The sequence below is a fragment of the Branchiostoma lanceolatum genome, chromosome 2 (genome assembly GCF_035083965.1).
Source record: "Branchiostoma lanceolatum isolate klBraLanc5 chromosome 2, klBraLanc5.hap2, whole genome shotgun sequence".
In the NCBI taxonomy this organism is placed as follows: Eukaryota; Metazoa; Chordata; class Leptocardii; order Amphioxiformes; family Branchiostomatidae; genus Branchiostoma; species Branchiostoma lanceolatum.
Window position 1 is genome coordinate 7,186,606 of NC_089723.1, and position 18,789 is coordinate 7,205,394.

General features: G+C 42.1%; 1 protein-coding gene across 2 annotated transcripts; it reads right to left on the bottom strand.

Annotated features, from left to right (window-relative positions):
• Positions 1 to 8,206: 8,206 nt before the first annotated feature.
• LOC136427307 (transmembrane protein 234-like) lies at positions 8,207 to 18,688 on the bottom strand. Of its 2 annotated transcripts, XM_066416121.1 has the most exons (5): positions 18,580 to 18,688; positions 13,288 to 13,439; positions 12,959 to 13,025; positions 10,006 to 10,098; positions 8,207 to 8,539 (listed from the first exon to the last, which is right to left on the bottom strand). In XM_066416121.1, exons 1-5 carry the CDS (start codon positions 18,590 to 18,592, stop codon positions 8,475 to 8,477), a joined length of 390 nt encoding a protein of 129 aa, XP_066272218.1. In that variant the 5' UTR covers positions 18,593 to 18,688; the 3' UTR covers positions 8,207 to 8,474. The 2 variants fall into 2 exon arrangements, with proteins under 2 accessions (XP_066272218.1, XP_066272217.1); XM_066416120.1 differs by lacking the exons at positions 8,207 to 8,539; positions 10,006 to 10,098; positions 12,959 to 13,025; positions 13,288 to 13,439 and adding an exon at positions 16,448 to 17,833.
• Between the last annotated feature and the right edge of the window lie 101 nt (positions 18,689 to 18,789).

The following is an 18,789-nucleotide window of genomic DNA, read 5'->3' on the forward strand; positions in this document are numbered from 1 at the left end:
TATGCGTCATACGATGGACAAGGGGGTCAGGGCCAAATTAACCACCTGCCTAGTGCCTTGCCTCAGACGCAAAAAACGGCCTTCATTTTTTTCTTCAAATGGTTAGACAGAAAACACTGACAATGCTGCTCAACTGTAGTTTGAGGGCATTCTATGCAAACTTTACGACAGAAAATTGTTTTTAGACTTTTGTTTTGTATTAAGGATGGTACACACCAAGAAGATGCGTGTTTAGTGCAGTTTATCAACCAAGCATGATACATGACACTGCAAAAACATCACCTTCACAATAGCGAGGCAGCTACCCCTCCCTTTCCGCCATGAAAACATTAGCCATTGTCTGTTAAGGTTGGCTTTCAGACAGTTTTTGCGTCTGCTGTTTTATGAAATTTGACGTTGTTATGGATAAGGCCACCTGACTGTCATCACTCACTTTGTCGAACTTCAGTCGACCGTGGCTTGATCTTTGTTGAATGGCACTCAACTTTTGGAATGCACTATGGCTGGGGTAGATTGTCTTTCCGACCTTTTTGTTCAGTTTGGAACCAAAGACGGGTAAGCAAGGCGATTACTGTGGCAACCATGCTGAAAGTACAGTCGGGTAGCGGGAATGAATAGAGCATCACAAAGATATGACATGGATTAATTCAAGCCACGTTAACACCTAGCCTCTACCAGGACGCTGGAAAAATCGTAGAAATTGGCCAAATAGACGGATAACATGTCAGAGAATTTAGTCCGCTATAGAAGTTACAGTTTGCGAACCCTAGATGGATGGCATATTGGACCTTTTATCCGTAGCCGACTCCCTTAGCATAATATTCACTCTATTTGGCCAATTTCTACTATTTTTCCAGCCATCCGCGGGGCCTGGTAGAGGCTAGTAAACACCGCACAGACATAACTACACTTTCACAGGCGATCTGAAGGCGATACTGAATCGTTTCATGATCTGAGGAGTGTGCTTGCTAGAGCTGGATTCTATCGGCTCTACCTCACCTGTTCTCCATGATACTTTCCTCTCTCTCGTACTAGCGTATCCAATATGTCTTACCCCACTGTCTGGTAGTTTAAAGGCAGGCGTTGGACGAGCAGTTTTACTTATGTTCTCGTTTGGTGACCCACGGTTTGAGGGTGCAGCCGAAGGCACCATGTGAGATATACGCGAACGCTGTAGTTCTGCCATCACGAATTTCTCCAGGGCAGTTCTAGGGAACAAGCGCGCGCGGTCGTCAGGCGGTGGTCTTGTCTTTTCCACAGGTTTAGGTTGAGCTGGTTGTGACGGTGCAACGGGGACATTAGCACTGCGACTCGGCGGTCTCCTGTGATTTGATGACCGCGCAGGCGGTGTTGTAGGAGGCGGGCGAGGAGGAGGTCTGTCCGGCGTTGGTTTCGCCGCTTTCGGTCGAGAATTCCCGCGACTAGCTGTACCATATAGTCTCTCCCTTGCCTTTTGCCGCTCTCTTTCTTTATCCGCGTCTCTATGTCTGTCTTTGTCTTTATCTCTGTGATGGTGATGATGATGGTGATGATGATGATGCCGGTCCTTGTCCTTATCCCTATCCTTGTCCCGATCCCGTACTCGCGGGGCCGCGAGATTTCGTTCACTTCGCGAACTCTTGGCAGTGACCGCAGTAATCGGTCTTGTAGCCTTCTTGGGTATCTCAGGAATCTTAATCTCTTCCTTTGGAGGACCTTCGTTTGGATGAGAATGCAAATACAACCTCTTGAAAACCGAAGGTTGCTCTTCAAAATTCTTCGGCTTAATTTTGGGTTTGAGGCCTACAATGACCGGTGCTGTCCTTTTTATATCCGTTTGTTGGCTATATTTGCTGGTGATATTTATCCTGAAAGGTTTTATCTGACGAGTAGGTTTAGCTGACGGTAACGTCTTGGCAGGCTCCGTTTTTCGAGTCCCTCCCGGGCCTGTAGCATCTTTGCCTTCTTCCTCCGTTGCTGGTGTGTCCGTATCCTCCTGGAATTTCTTCATCTTCACCTGTAAGTCCTCTGTGTTGACTAGTAGGTCCCTGAGACGTCTGCGAGGTACGAGATTTGATAACGAAGCAGCCACGCTGTACAACTCTGCGTGTATGCCCGTGGGAACAGATGCTCCCGGCGGTTGAGTCACGTTATGACCACTAGAGTCCCATTTCAAAGACTTAGTTCTCTCGTAGTTGTTCCCCTGATAGTGGAGGAGGTATGTTGAGACGTCGGTCGGGGATTGGGGACTCACGCGAGCACCGGCGTTGTCTGTCCTACTCTCGCAGCGGCTGGGGACGAAGAAAACTTCGGGCGTCGGGTCGAAAGACACCGACTTCTTCGGGGTCGAGGAGCCCCGCGTCCGCACAGTCTTGCTGCTCGGTTCCCTCTTCAAAATCGACCCCTGTGAGGCCGATGGGGTTTTCCTGGACGAATAGTTGTCCGACTCGACGCCAGTTTCTATCCCCATGGCGGTCCAGTTGAAACGTCCTCAGAGATGTTGTTGTTGTTGACATGTGGCGGAGAGCACTAACTCCGTGCCCGTCTCGTCCGCCATCTTTTACTCTCACTGCACACAAAATAACCCACCCGCAACCCGATCGTGCACCTGGTTTGTTTGAGGGTAAATAATAGCGGGCCGACTCAATTCCTCACTGCCTGGACAGATCCACAGACATCTCGTAATTGTTAACAGCAAGTGGCCCCGCGGCATGAAACAACAAGCCGGTCTTTGTCTCCAAACCTCTCTCCATAACGATGTTGAATCTTGTTACAACTGGGCAGTATCCCCTTTCGGACGGAACAAAAGCAAGTTTACTTTGTCCATAACAACCCAACATCTATTAGTCTTGCCCGTGCCCTCTTATTCACCAGTTGGTTGTTCTTCTCTTATACAGTTCTCTTCATATAACCCACTCATTCAGGCCAATGGCCGAAAGTAAACATTTATGTTCGCCTTTATTTTGGACTCTGTCCGGGCGAATTTTTTCTGGTCCTAGCAACGGCGTCTGCAGTTGGTGCGGAGGTGTGTAAGCAAAGTGCTTAGAGGTTACGTACGGGGCCACATGTGACGTCAAATCGGTCAAAAGTCCAGAAATTTGTGATTTTTAGCACTTAACATCTTAATGACTTAAAGCACAAGTAAAGTTGGCGTTAAGTACTGTACTTAGCAAACGCGGGAGTCGGATTGAAAAAAAATGTCACCAAGTGACGTCAGAGCAGTCAAAAGTCCGGAAATTTGTGATTTTTAGCACTTAGAAACTATTCTTCTCTACAACATCTTAAGTACTTATTGGACAAGAATAGTTGGCGTAGAAGTACTGTAGTTGGCAAACGCGGGAGTCGAGTCGAACAAAATGTCATCAAGTGACGTCAGATCAGCTAAAAGTCCGGAAATTTGTGATTCTTAGCCCTTAAAAACTATTCTTCTCTACAACATCTTAAACACTTAGAGCACAAGAAAAGTTGGCGTAAAGTGCTGTAGTTGGCAAACGCGGGAGTCGAGTCGAAAAAAAATGTCATCAAGTGACGTCAGATCGGTCAAAAGTCCGGAAATATGTGATTTTTAGCACTTAAAGACCATTCTTCTCTACAACATCTTAAGCACTTAAAGTACAAGTAAAGTTGGCGTAAAGTACTGTACTTTGCAAACGCGGGAGTCGAGTCGAAAAAAAATGTCACCAAGTGACGTCAGATCAGTCAAAAGTCTGGAAATTTGTGATTCTTAGCACTTAAAAACTATTCTTCTCTACAACATCTTAAGCACTTTTAAGAACAAGTAAAGTTGGCGTGAATTTACTGTGGTGTGACTCAAGAGGTCGGAACTAAAGAAAGCGCACTGAGAGAACTTCCTTAATTCGTGGGTGTGGACGGGGTTTGAGATGACTCAAAACTTCCCTTTTATTCAGTTCATTACTTTTTTGCAGTGAACCATTTTGAAAGTCAAGTACGAAAACTTGATACCAAGTTTCCGGCGAAAACGTTTTCTCATGACGTAAAAGCAAACTACTCATCAACGATGAACAATACGATATGTATTTAACACGGTTTCAGGCCCTACTTTGGTTTCAGGCCCTACTTTATAAAAATCAAAAGAAAGTATTAACAGCAACAGCGGGCAATTAATGTATTGTATATTAAAAGTACGCAGAATCGTGTGTAAAAACGTTTTTTCATGACATATAAGTAAACTAGTCACCAACGATGAACAATACAACATGCATTTAACACGGTATCCAGCTACTTTGCGCAATGGATTGCGCATATGAAAATCAAAAGAAATCATTAACAGCAAAAGCGGGCATTTGATGTATTGTATATCAAAATTACACAGAATCGTGTGCAACGTTGTTTTCTTACGCGGGGCCTGATACTAGCCTCTACCAGGCCCCGCGGATGGCTGGAAAAATAGTAGAAATTGGCCAAATAGAGTGAATAGTATGCTAAGGGAGTCAGCAACGGAGAGAGGGTCAAATCTGGCATCCTAGAAGGCCGGTAGAGGCTACAGACTTACAACTGCCATCTGTACTTTGATTGTAAGGCCGCGGTAGCTCAATGTTTAGTCCAAAACGAGGGTAATTTCGCTGCTTCATGTTACATATCCTTTCTACTAGAAAAAGCTGAGAGACCAAAGAATTCACACTTCCCTCAACGAATTTCATAGATAAATAACGGTTTTATAAACGTTTTGTGTGTTTTAAATCATACTTTTACATAGTCCATCATATTCCAGTTATGAGATCAGAGGTGGCTCAAAACCAATTTTGGTCGTTGCACGGTTGCACAGCGATCGCCGTCAGACGGAAAGGAGGCCTACCCCCCCCCCTCTCACTGGACGGAAACTAGTTAGTGACTAGTTGCAAATGACGTTGAAATTATTTGAATCTATTGGAAACAGTTCTGTGATGAAATAACGTTTTGATTTTCTTCTCTTTGACGTATCGATTATTCTAAAGGAAATAATTAAACGAATCAACATTTACTTTATGACACAATTTCAACTTCAGTCAGACATTGTCGACAAACTTGGCCATCAAACAATGCGTTTTCAATCAGGGTTGTCAGCATAAACATCGTACATGAGATATTTAGGAAATGTGATATTTCAACTTAATTATCTGGACACAACGGTTTCATAAAACAGCCAATATAGACGACTATTTCATAAGCAACAGTAATACCCCCATTCCACTGGGGCGATCAGACGATTTGACCGAACGCTTAACGAATTTCATAGATTAAAACGACGAATCTTTTAACACTTTGTGTGTTTGTCTGTCTTTTCAGTCATACTTTTACATTTTGTATGATATTCCAATTATGAAGTCAAGGGTAACACAAATCTAATTTAGGTCGCAGTGCAATCGCCATCTTGCATTACGGACAAAATGATTTTGCTTTCCGAAAAGAAGAAGAAAGAATGTATCTAAAGCCCCCCTCTCACTGGACCCGCGGCACGATGGCGGCGTCGCTGCGGTCGATCGAAATGACAAAGCACTAAACGAATTTCATCGACAAAAACGAATCTTTTTAAGCTTTGTGTGTTTTGTTGTCTTTTTGGTCATACTCGTACGTTTTGAATGATATTCCCATTATAAAGTCAAGGGTAACACAAATCCAGTTTAGGACGCAGCGACGCCGCCAGCGTGCCGCAGGTCCAGTGAGAGGGGGGCTTAAAGGAAGAGAATACATTCAACGTTAAAGCTTAACTGATAAACTCAAATAAAATGCGAAAAGATTCAAACAAATTTCTTTCTTGACCTTCGGTGAGAGTGGCGGACCACACTTAGTTTGGATTAAGAGTATTGAGGTTAAACAAGCATGTGTGGTCTTTACAAATGTGAAAAGGAATATCTGTATGACATGGTAAGTGATACGGCTTACAAACTATGGATTAGTATAGATGGTCACGTTCTATTGTGCGTGGATATAGTAGTCCCCATGGCGAGGTATGCAACACGGACTACATTTGGTGACGATATATTCTTCTTCGGAAGAAAAGAAGCTAGAATGACGGAACGGCTAAGATTGTTATCTTCGCTGTCAACCGGAAAACAACAATCTGCAAAGGTTCTTCTAACAAGAAGATTTTCCGGCCTCTTAGACCTCCTTCTCACAAGGATCACATCTGGAGTCATCTTTAGAAGAAAAGAAACACAGACTCAGAGGAAACTTCTTGATTCTTAACTTTGCCGTCAGCCGGAAAACAAGAATCTGCAAGGTTCTTCTAACAAGAAGACTTTTCGGCCTCTAAGACCTCCTTCTCACAAGGACCACATCTGGTGACGTTAGAGTCGTCTTTAGAAGAAAAGAAACGTAGGCTGATGAAACTTCTTGATTGTTATCTTTGCCGTCAACCAGAAAACAACAACCTGCAAAGATTCTTCTAACAAGAAGACTTTCCGGCCTCTTGGACTTCCTTCTCACAAGGACCACCATCTGGTGACGTTAGAGTTATCTTTAGAAGAAAAGAAACTTAGACTGAGGAAACTTCTTGATTGTGATCTTCGCTGTCAGCCGGAAAACAACAATCTACAAACTTTAAGGTTCTAACAAGAAGACTTTCCGGCCTCTTGGACTTCCTTCCTCAAAGGACCACATTCGGTGACGAGAAAAGAACTCAGACTAAGGAAACTTCTTGATTCTTAACTTTGCCGTCAACCGGAAAACAACAATCTGTAAAGGCCCTTCTTACAAGAAGACTTTCCGGACTCTTGATCTACCCTCCTAACTGTCCTGGTTACTTACTGTCAAACCTGGTTTCAAAAACCACTCAAGGGACTGGAAAAACGGTTGTTAAGGGAGAGAGGTTGCTCCAGACAAACGAGTTCGTTGGCAGGAAACAAAATTACATTTTTACAACCATACACCTTAGTTTCCATAAAACATGTACAAGAGATGCTCCCTGTATACAATGTATGTCATGTGCCAAATGGAAACTGTAAAAAAGGCTGCTGGTTTGATATAGTGATTGTTCAGCAGAGGGTCATAACAATGTAAAATTGAACGAGACTGTTTGTGGCAAAGTGACTGTGGGTGGTTGGCCTTGCCAGGTGGTTGGCCGTGCCAGGTGGTTGGCCGTGCCAGGTGGTTGGCCGTACCAGGTGGTTGGCTGTGCCAGGTGGTTGACTGTGCCAGGTGGTTGACTGTGCCAGGTGGTTGGCCGTGCCAGGTGGTTGGCCGTCCCATGTGGTTGGCTGTACCAGGTGGTTGGCTGTGCCAGGTGATTGGCCTTGCCAGGTGGTTGGCTGTGCCAAGTGGTTGGTTGTGCCAGGATGTTGGCTGTGCCAGGTGGTTGGTTGTGCCAGGTGGTTGGTTGTGCCAGGTGGTTGGCCGCGCCAGGTGGTTGGCTGTGCAAGGTGGTTGGCTGTGCCAGGTGGTTGGCTGTGCCAGGTGGTTGGCTGTGCCAGGATGTTGGCTGTGCCAGGTGGTTGGCTGTGCCAGGTGGTTGGTTGTGCCAGGTGGTTGGCTGTGCCAGGTGGTTGGCTGTGCCAGGTGGTTGGCTGTGCCAGGATGTTGGCTGTGCCAGGAAGTTGGTTGTGCCAGGTGGTTGGCCGCGCCAGGTGGTTGGCTGTGCAAGGTGCTTGGCTGTGCAAGGATGTTGGCTGTGCAAGGTGGTTGGCTGTGCCAGGTGGTTGGCTGTGCCAGGATGTTGGCTGTGCCAGGTGGTTGGCTGTGCCAGGTGGTTGGCTGTGCCAGGTGGTTGGCTATGCCAGGTGGTTGGCTGTGCCAGGTGGTTGGCTGTGCCAGGTGGCTGGCTGTGCCAGGTGGTTGGCTGTGCCAGGTGGTTGGCTGTGCCAGGTGGCTGGCTGTGCCAGGTGGTTGGCTGTGCCAGGTGGTTGGCTGTGCCAGGTGGTTGGCTGTGCCAGGTGGTTGGCTGTGCCAGGTGGTTGGCTATGCCAGGTGGTTGGCTATGCCAGGTGGTTGGCTGTGCCAGGTGGTTGGCTGTGCCAGGTGGCTGGCTGTGCCAGGTGGTTGGCTGTGCCAGGTGGTTGGCTGTGCCAGGTGGTTGGCTGTGCCAGGTGGCTGGCTGTGCCAGGTGGTTGGCTGTGCCAGGTGGTTGGCTGTGCCAGGTGGCTGGTCATGCCAGGTGGCTGGTTGTGCCAGGTGGTTGGCCTGCTCGGTTTGACTGTTTTCCTGTTTCATATTTCAAAAGACCATCCATGGTGTGATTCTTGCAAGTTGATTGTGATAGAATATTCACTGAAAAGTTAAATAACACAGTCCAGTTTCACAAGTAACAAAGATAATATTTTATTTGAAAATTCATGCCCGTAGGCTAATTACAAGGGTACAAACAGTAGAAAGGGTAACAATGGTAACGAGTGTCCATTCTATGCAATCTAACTACTATTTCTACATACAACATTACTGGGGGGTTTGACTTCTTCTTTGGAGGCAGTGGCTTATGAAAAGTCCCACAAATACTCTGAGAAGAAGTTGTGAGTGTTCCTCCTTCCATGGTCCGCTACTCCTCAAGCAGGCCATACTCATCATCATGTCTTATCCAGTACACAGAGGAACACTCCAAATAACACCAGTACCATCCCCAGGATTGTATCTGAAACACAAAAGATGAAATATGTTACATGTATTTGAGTCTTATAAAGGAAAACACTGCAAATATAGATTTTCCTCATTAGTTATGCAAATTAAGTGTTGATTAGCATAATTTGCACATCAGTATGTACATCTCTGTTTAAGCTACCTGCATACTAAATATCATGGAAATCCGTCGTCCCTTTGTTCAGTTATTCTCCTTAGAAGATTTTCACAATAACGCCACTGCAGTTCCAGAGCAAGCTGCTAGGGGGCCCAAACCTACATTACTTCTTTATTACATCACAAGCTATTAGCCACCCAAAAATCAAGACCATAGCATGTCTAGGTCAAAAGATACAAAAATGTAAGTTCTGCTGCAGTACCAAGGTCACATACCAGGGGGCCCAAAATCGACCTTGAATTTTGGCTTCAATACACCCGCCCACATACCAAATATCATCGTAATCCATCCAGGGGTTCTTGAGTTATGCCGACTACAGTAGTCCGGAAAGACAAACACACACACACAAGCACGCCAAAAACAATATCTCCATCTTTTCATGGAGATAACAAATCAAGCATAGAAAATCAAGAGTTGAAGATCTCAGGTGTATGCAGTACCTACATGTATACATCTTTCACCTATGATGGGTTCTGGGGTTTTAAGTATTCCCAACCTGTGACTTAGTATTTCTAAGGATTCTTTGAGTGAGCTTTTGAGTACATGTAAGTTTTTGAGTGAGTGAGGTTGTGAGTGAATGAGTGTGACTGTCAGTGAACCAGTGAGTTTTTGCACGATTGAGCGAACAAGTGAGAGTGAGTGAGTGAGTGAGAGTGAGTGAGAAAGAGTGTGGTGACTGTGTGTGACTGTCAGTGAACCAGTGAGTTTTTGAATGATTTTTTGCCAAGTGAGTAAGTGTGTGTGAGTGAGTGGGTGGGTGAGTGAGTGAGTGAGTGTGGTGAGTGAGTGAGTGTGTGAGTGAGTGAAAGAGTGTGGTGAGTGTGTGTGACTCAGTAAACCAGTGAGTTTTTGAATGATATTTTGCACTAGTGAGTGAACAAGTGAGAGAGTGAGTTTTTGAGTGAGTGTGGTGAGAGTGAGTGAGTTTTTGAATGAGTGTGTATGTGAGTTTTTGAGTGAGTTAGTGAGTGAGTGAGTGAGCAAGCAAGCAAATGAGTGAGTGAATGAGCAAGCGAGCAAATGGGTGAGTGAGTGAGTGAGTGAGTGAGCAAATGAGTGAGTGAGTGAGTGAGTGAGTGAGTGAGTGAGTGAGTGAGTGAGAGTGCATGTGTGTGAGTGAGTGGCCATCTGTTTATTGACCATTGAATGACTTGAGCATGCAAGCAATATTCACATTGAGAGATACAAAAAGTATACTATTTTAATTTATCTCATACTATTTCAATATATTTGTACTTTTTATATCTTTAATACATATTGTAGTAAAGCCTGTGTAAAAGTTTCAGGTGCACAGTAGCCCTTACCCCTGTTTCCCACCTTCTCCCCCAGCAGACTTCCTGTCAGGGTTGTAAAGAGGAAGGTGAGGGAGTTGGTGATGGGCACAGCCAGGGAGAGGTCTGTGAACAAACAAAAACAAGTGCATGTACTCTATAGTATAGGGGTTTCTGTACCACCGAAAATAATTTCATCAGGTTGGTAGAAAATTGGATATGGGAGATTCTTTATTGATCTCACCTACTGACGTTTCGATGTCTATCAGACACCTTCTTCAGAGCTTCTGACTGGAGTACTGCTTCTCACCGCTATAAGTAGCCAATGTAGGTGGCGCTTTTGCGGTGAGAACAGTGTCCCAAATATGGATAAGGATATGGATAAGAAGACAACACCGGTGATGAACCGAGACGAGGGGGGATACAAACTTAGCCATATTTCGGACAGTGTTCTCACCGCGAAAGCGCCACCTACATCGGCTACTTATAGCGGTGAGAAGCAGTACTCCAGTCAGAAGCTCTGAAGAAGGTGTTTGATAGACATCGAAACGTCAGCAGGTGAGATCAATACCTGGTTGGTTTCTGTACCAAATCTAAACTACAATTTCCAACACAAGTATTTGAACTAACTCAAATTTCTGACTGATCAACTCCAGTCCTTATCAAGGAATAAGCAATCCACTGTCTCTGTGACATCACGTTATGCAGACTGGAGTTGAACAGTCAAAAATTTGGGTAAGTCGAAATATTTGTTTTGGAAATTGTAGTTTAACTTTGATACAGAATGACTTCTACTAACACAGATGAACGTTCAAGTGAAGTATAGGGTTTCCTGTTAACTTATAAATCAGCATCTGGTACATACTTCTGTTCCTACACCAGATGTCGCACAGGGCGGTACCCATCCCTGTTTCAATAGCCCTTGGGCCACACAACTTTGTGCAATCACTACAGCAGGGGCTAGTCAGTCCAATGGTAGTGGTGTGTGTTTAACTACCATATTTTTCTAAATGCTGAGTGCTAAGCAGAGAAAGCAAGTATGTAACATTTCTAAAGTCTTCGGTATGACTGGCAGTCTGGGATTGAGCTCTCGACCTACCATTGCACCAGTTTTCATGGCATGGGGTTATTTTTCTGCATGAAGTTATAGAGGGGTAAAAAAAACCTCTTTTCTAGTTTCCAGCTACATTTTGATTAAGATTTTCGTCATCCAACCACTACAAATAATTTCAATGTTCTTACATGTACCTAACTTAAAAAAAAAAAAAACTTTCTACTGCAAAGACCATGAAGCCCTTAAAGTAAACCTAATCTGATTTTTAGTCCAAAATACAGTTAATCTATGTTGTTTACAGTTGCTGGCTAATTCAATGAACTTTCCTTTCATCTTTTTCTCACAACAGCTTTTATCTAATACAATGTATTACATGTACATCATTAGCTTCTTGCTACAGTATGCCATACTGTCGTGCACATGCATGTAACTCAGAGGAAGATTATACTGTAATTCTTGTTTCTTTCACTGTAACTTTATGTTCACGGTTTTCACGATCACCTCTGAACCGTGATCTAATTATCACCGTGAAAAAACCCTGTTATTATTCATGATTCCTTGACACATCCGTTCTGTAAATCACTTACTGCCACCATGAAGTTAAAGTTAAGTGAAAATGTCCATTTTCCTTACATCGTGAAATTTTGCTACCGTTAACATAAAGTGAATGACATTATGTACATGTGAGAAATGCAGACAATTTCAAAACATTTAAGTGTTTATAAATTATTTGTACAAGTAAGCAGACTTTGCTGAAGATTTTGAAGTGGTAGACATCTACTAAGTAATTCCACCAGGGCACATAATTCCGCCGCCCTGAATAGATTCGTCCAAACAGATCTCAAACCCAACACCCCCCAGTATGATACACTCCTGTGCATATCTGAGGGGTGCTGCACTAGAGACCTCTCAAACTCACTGTTTTTCAAAGTGGTGGATTTATGTAACCGGGCAGATTAATGTTAATGGGGATTAAAGTACCTGTGCCAAATAGCAGTTACTCAAGCGACTGGATATGATTTTAGAGTACGTGTGGTCAACTGTAATGGTAAATTCAGGTGCATTTCTCCCAAACAGTGAAGTGTGCTAATTGAAAATAGTTAACAAGATGTAGTAAACTATGTCAAATTAAGTCATACCTTTGTCTCTATGTGAGAGTGAAGTGTAATGATTTGTTTACTTCACTACTCTGGCTCAAACAGGCCGACATCTGGGTTGCTACTTTTCAACTTTAGACACAGGAATTCCACCAATCTAAATCTAACTTTTGTTCTTAGGCCATGTTGATTTGATTATAGAAGAAATCTTTATTGACACAACAAAAGTACAGCAACTTCCGTAAGGTCTTCTACAACTAAACATGCAAACAACAACAATGGGATACAACATGATTAACCAACCAGAATGTACATGTTTAACAAGTATATGAATACTTCAACATGTCGAGTTTAAACTATCACTTACACTACTAGTTCTAAGATCTAAACATTCTTTGATGTTATATAGATGACATCCATGCGTGCATCAATTTTCGTCCATTTCCAAAGAAAAAAGTTTTCTACCATACTGTAAATCATGAAAAGCAGCTATAAAATGGGCAAATACAGGTCGTAAATTGCAAAAAGATGTTTCGGAAAATGGATGCTAATGTATAGAATGCCGGCAAACTCAAAGAAGAAGACGTGAAAAAACAAAATGAAGAATCCATTATATGGTATACCATTCTCTGTGTGTTTAGTCATTTGTTCAACATTCCTGACGTCGTAGATTTCATAATGAAGGCACCTTTTTTTTGAAAACTTTTTTTTCTTGGCAAAAAAAATAAGTATTAGCTAATTCAACCTTTTTCATATGTGTACAATAGCTAAACCTCTTAGTACTTAAGCTTTGAGAGAGTTTTGTTCAGCAGTTGTGAAAACGAAATTGGCTTACCTGCAGAAGCTAGAGTGAGATAATACACCACCGAACCACACTGGTTGATGAGAAATGGTACAAGATACTGAAATAGAAAAATGTTAAATCATACATTTATTAGACAAATACAATGTTTACCTGTGGAGAAACCTTATTTCAATTTAAGTAAAAAGAATAAGGGGCAAAGATTTTCTGCCTCCATATTCCTTTTCAAAATATTTCAAATTCATATTGTGTATATACTTATTGGTAAAAATAAGAACAATACTTGCATGTCAATAGTACAGGTCAAAAATATGCGAGCCATTTTATTTTTAGGCAAGTTCAACAGCAGACAAGTCATGTACCTTGATATTGCAAACCATAAACTGCAATTCTGCAAAGAACTGCAAGATGGCGCTGTCCTTCTTGATGTTCTCAATCCCTGCACTCCCTCTCTTCAGAAGTGGGTTTGTGGCTCCCCAGAACACAGACACCACCACCAACCAGAATGTGTCACCTTGGGATCATATCAGAAACGGACATTTCTTAACAAGATAATTACTGATTACTGAAAGGCTGTAGTGCAGGCACAATATATGTCTTTAGCATACAACAGATACAATGTACGTTTGACACTAAGCGTAGGAAAATATGTTATTCCTTTTTGATAAATTATACGTCTATCTGCATCATAAAATGTCTGCTAAAATCTGACATAAGGAACATTTTTTTTAGATAAATAATATCACTCTGGGCCACAATAAATCTGGTCTATGTGGACAGGTGGTCACTATAGACAGGATTCTTAATGCTTGAGTCAATGGTAAAATTATCTAAGAGTGACCGAGAAGTGGTCATTTTGCCAATTTTTGGCCGATGGTCCTTATGTAGAGGTGGTCAAATTATAGTGTAATACTACATCTGCTTCAGCTTCACTGTTATCTAAAGGGAAAGAGATTTTCCACATCTGCACAGTTGCGTTTTAAATGCATTGGACTTGATAATAAATTTTGTAAATGTATCTGCAAATTTCTGCTTATTTTTCGACAGATGCCATCTTGATGCACTCATGTTTTTTGTATGTACGTCCGACACGATATCCGCACCTACCAGGACAGAGATATTTAATATGATAATATCATGCCCTGTTCATATATCCACCTATGTAGGCAAATTTGTATAACTCTGTGCCAAAACAAGACAATATCATACATTCCTGACACAGCATACTGTTACCAACATATTGTATTCTAGAGCGTTAGCATGTACATTAATCTATAGACTATTTTACTGTTACTAGTGTTAGTCATAGATTAGATTAGTTCTCTTTATCTGTCAACAACTAGCAATAGTTTAATTCTCATGTACGAAAGTTGCCATACATTGTACCAGCTACAATTGTCGCGCAATTAAGTTCTTCTTCTTCTTCTGTCTATCATCTTCTAGACAGGTGTACAAACAAGCAATAATAAAGACTCAACAAGACACCAGACAAGTTATATTCCTGTGTATTTTCTCACCCACCGTCTTAGCAACATAGGCACCACAATATATAATGTGATAAGTTTTTCCTGATATTATTATTGCATCGTACATGTAGATCAAGAATGCTTGCAACAACCCTGACTTTTCACAGTTAAAACTTTTACTGGCAGTTTCAACCAACAAAATACAGGATTTTGAATGAAACCAAAAGAAACAATCCATCCATATGGTGAGGTATCTTTCATAAAATCTTACACATTGATCTATCAAAAAGTTGAAGGAGACAGAGCACTAGTCCATGATACACACTTGTGTTACACAATGTACATGTACCATAATGATGATGAAAAGTAGCAAGAAAAATTCCAGGTAGGTCTTTTAACTTGCAAGTCACACATTCATTGTACATTAACCACCATAGATAATAAAGAACAAAACTGTTCTTATATAGATCTACACCATCACTTATGATACTGAAAAGGGTAAGAACAAAAAAATATTCATCATTATGATTGGTTAGAATAGCCAAATACAGTAGTGACCCTCAATTCTCACTACATACGTGATTCAATATATATCATGAGTTCCAATGAAATGCCTGAGACATGCATGCAACGTAAACCATTCACCTAAAATAGTCAGACCTGTTTTCGTACTTAGATTATTATTTTTGCGTTTCGGCGCATGTGCGCCGAAACGCATTCTCCTGGCTTTTACCTTCAAGCAAGGAGGAAGGAAGGAAGCTTGGTTCAACACTGTGTCGCAGATTTGCATGTGACACAGGACGGCGCAGATTTGCATGTGACACAGGACGGCGACCGCATGTAACTGCTACAACTGTTCGGAAATATCATTGCATTGTGGTTTCGGACTTTGATATCCTGAAAAATGACCATATTACATCTATTCCACAAGATTGCAGAAGAAAAAAAATGATTTCGTCAAGAAAACGACCAAAAATCGGCATAAATGATACCATATAGTAAGGTTATAGCATTACGTCCAGTGTGAATAGTTACGTACCGCAGCTTGGCCGATCTGGCAACGCAAAGCGCTTCGGACCTAGAAGATCCGGGTTCGTCTCCGTGCATGGATTTCTTTTTCTTTTTAGATATTGAATATCAAAAATATATATTGATATTATATTAATCTATCAATATCATATTTATGAATATCATTTTTTTTCATTAATAAATAAAGAAATATTTTATATTTGTTATTTTTAAATATTCATTTAATATATACAAGGCCTTTGTCTTATGAACAGGACTTCATAGATTCCAAACCCGGCATTCGAATTTTTCTGTTCATTGTAATGGAAAATACCGTGCAGCGGCTCCTATGCGCGGTAAGATGATTCTTGCAAAACACTCCCCACTAAACTTCTATCCCCGATGTAAACAGAGGCTCTTGATGTTCTTTGTTACAGTAGCAAATGCTCCATTGTTCAGTATCGACTTCATTCAGACAACACGGACGTGGAAAGTGGCGCCCCTCGGCACAAAACTATGGGAATTTTCATGAATTTTAGCAAAATTACCCAGGAAAATAAGGAAGAAATGTTGTAAATGCGGAAACCAGAATAATACGGATGAGGTAGCTGTTGATTTGTTTGACATTTGGTAGTCATTTTAGATAGAACCTTAGCTGTTATGAACTTCTATTTCACTTAATTACCATAGTGCTGATGATTCAATGGTGCTTTTTCAAATTTTATGTTTTATTGCGTGCCATGTACATAATTACATTGATAGCTTTTATAATGAGCCTATTATACATTTTACAAATAAGTACAAGTTGTAGGCCAAGACCAGCTTTTTCAAAAGCACTTAAGTTAAGTGACGTAACTTCAAAATTGCTTTCCCCAATCTGCCTTTCTCTATTAAAACAGTACTCATTTCCCAAAATGACAATTTTTCTTATAGACTGAACAGCCCTTGAGTGACTTCCTCTGGCAGATTTTACTTCAAGTAAAGGGAAAAGACAATTCACACTTATAAACGTAGCCGAAACGCCAGCTTTTTTTAAAAGCTCTTGTTTGTATTATAAACCTATTAACAGAGTAGAACAGACTAAGCTCTACTTGAGCTGATAAAATTGCGGTGGAAACTGTTGATGTTCCCTGTTCCACTGTGCTTCCCCCAGGCACCAAACGGCACAACCATGGCAGTCACATTGTCATCTGTGCCAAATGTCAGGGACTGGTCAGCAATAAAGTGAGCCGCTTCGGGCGGATCCTTACACCGACCTACGGAATCACACATCTCCTGGTCACTCATAACGAATGAGATTCCATCGGACGCAAGAATCAAGAATCCGTCTTTACCGTGGTCGACTTCTATTGAACGTGTTTCCGGAATAGACGTGACTCCGTAACGCTTGAGTTCCACGTCACCGATGCTGCGGGTCATGGCGAGACGACCGCAGACCTGGGGACGTCCCACGCTATTCCAGCTGACAAAGCCGCCCGCCTTCTTGATCCGGTCGCGCTCCCCTTTCCGGTCGGGTTGGTGGTCCTGCGTGAGACTGATGCCGCGTCCTCTACGACTGAGCACGGCGCGACTGTCCCCCGCGCTTCCCACCACGAGCTCGTTCCCGTTACGCAACAGGCACACCGTAGCAGTAGTCCCACAGGGCGGGACGTCTCCCTCTGTCATTATGTGGTAATACAGGTGCCTTGTGTATAGGTTGTTCAGTTCTGTAAAGGCTCTCCTTAGCACCGTCTGTAAGTCCTTTTCCCTGTGCAGCCAGTACTTAATGTGTAAGGCCATGTGGTACTGACAGTAGTCTGCAGTCAGGCTTCCCCCGTGGCCATCAAACAGCGCAAAGTACAACAGGTTGGGTTCAAGTTCATCCATAATAAGCCTGTCCTCATTCTCCTTGCGGCGACCAAGCTCGGAGGCCCATCCCACCTGGTCCAGTTTGATCTTTGGGATGGGCTTACCGTGCTTGATACTCTGTTGCATTATGATCTCGAGGTTCAGGCGATTGTTCCATGCTCCAAAGTTGTCAAAGTTGACCTCGGTAGCCCGGTTATATCTTTTTCTGTCTGATTTATAGCATATAGCAGACTTGCTAAAACATCTGTATATTTCAAAGGGCCTTCTCCATGTAAGTCTACTAGAAGTCAGTATACTGGCAAGACTAGCACAAGATACACTGTGCATCCTGACCAGATTGTATTGGGCAATGGTTGTCTTAAATGTAGATTCCTCTATGGATATCTACATCTTCCTCGTACAACGTTGCCTTAGTTTTACAAGAGTACAGGCTCTTTGAATTTGATTCGTAAAGACAGCAAACAACTTGGACTCTCGTGAGTTTGAGTTTCTGGTCACCAATGATGTTTCTTCTCTGACTTAAGTTGTAAATGCATTGATATAAAGTTGTTCTGATCCTGTCTTTCTCTTCACACCGACCAATGAGCTACAAAGAAAAGAGAACACAAAGATGTCAGTCTGGAAGGGTGGAAACACTATTACATACACTGTGTCAGTGCAAAGAAAACTGAAAGAATCAAGATATGAGGTTTCAAAAAGAATGACGCTTTTAGCATAATGGTAAAGTTCAATCCCCTACTATTGTTAATTGTCATTGAACAATTGAAAAAGCATATTTTTTCCCCAAAAATAGTAACTTTTAAAGAAAGGAAGTGAGTTTAAGTCCGCCCTTCCCTTTCTCTTATTGTACTTTTTTCTTGTAGCTCATTGTAGATATCAATGTGAACAGGTTCTGTTGCACAGAATTGCGCTTTACAAATAATTTACCGAAAATGTTCGACATTGAATTGGTCAGACCAGCTACGAAATAGAATATCTCGCTATACGCTATGCATGCAAACCCATATTTATATTATGCCAAAATTATGACACTGTAGCTCAAATTATCTCATTCACCCTTCTGGGAAACTCCAAACTACTACTACTAGTATAATTTGTTGCTCACGATGAAAATTATCCATGTGCATCTCTCTCTGCCACTGATCAGTTGTTGTTGTTGTTGGCAATTTGTGCTTGATAGGTGGTGTTTACTTCAGTGTTATGATAATGATCTAGAAAAATGTGCCCCCCCCCCCCGGCCCGGCCCCCCTCAACACAAACACACACACCTCAAATCACATTTTATCACAGCGAGACATTCATTTTCTATGCCCTGATAGAGTATAGACGTACCTAGGCTCGTCATGATGTGTGCCGGACCAGCAAAGACCTGTTTTTCGTCCTTCAAATAGCAGAAAATGATAGTCTTGTGACTTGTACACCAAATATCTTGAAAGTTCACAGGTCAATTGAAAGTAGGAAAACGTAACAAATCCCATCAAATATACATTTGGTATCAAAAATAGATCAAATTGACTTCACTTTAAATTATATCAATATATC

What these genes read in the sequence shown, in the direction of transcription:
- LOC136427307 (XM_066416120.1), bottom strand. Translation starts at nt 17,574, where the DNA reads ATGCACAGTGTATCTTGTGCTAGTCTTGCCAGTATACTGACTTCTAGT.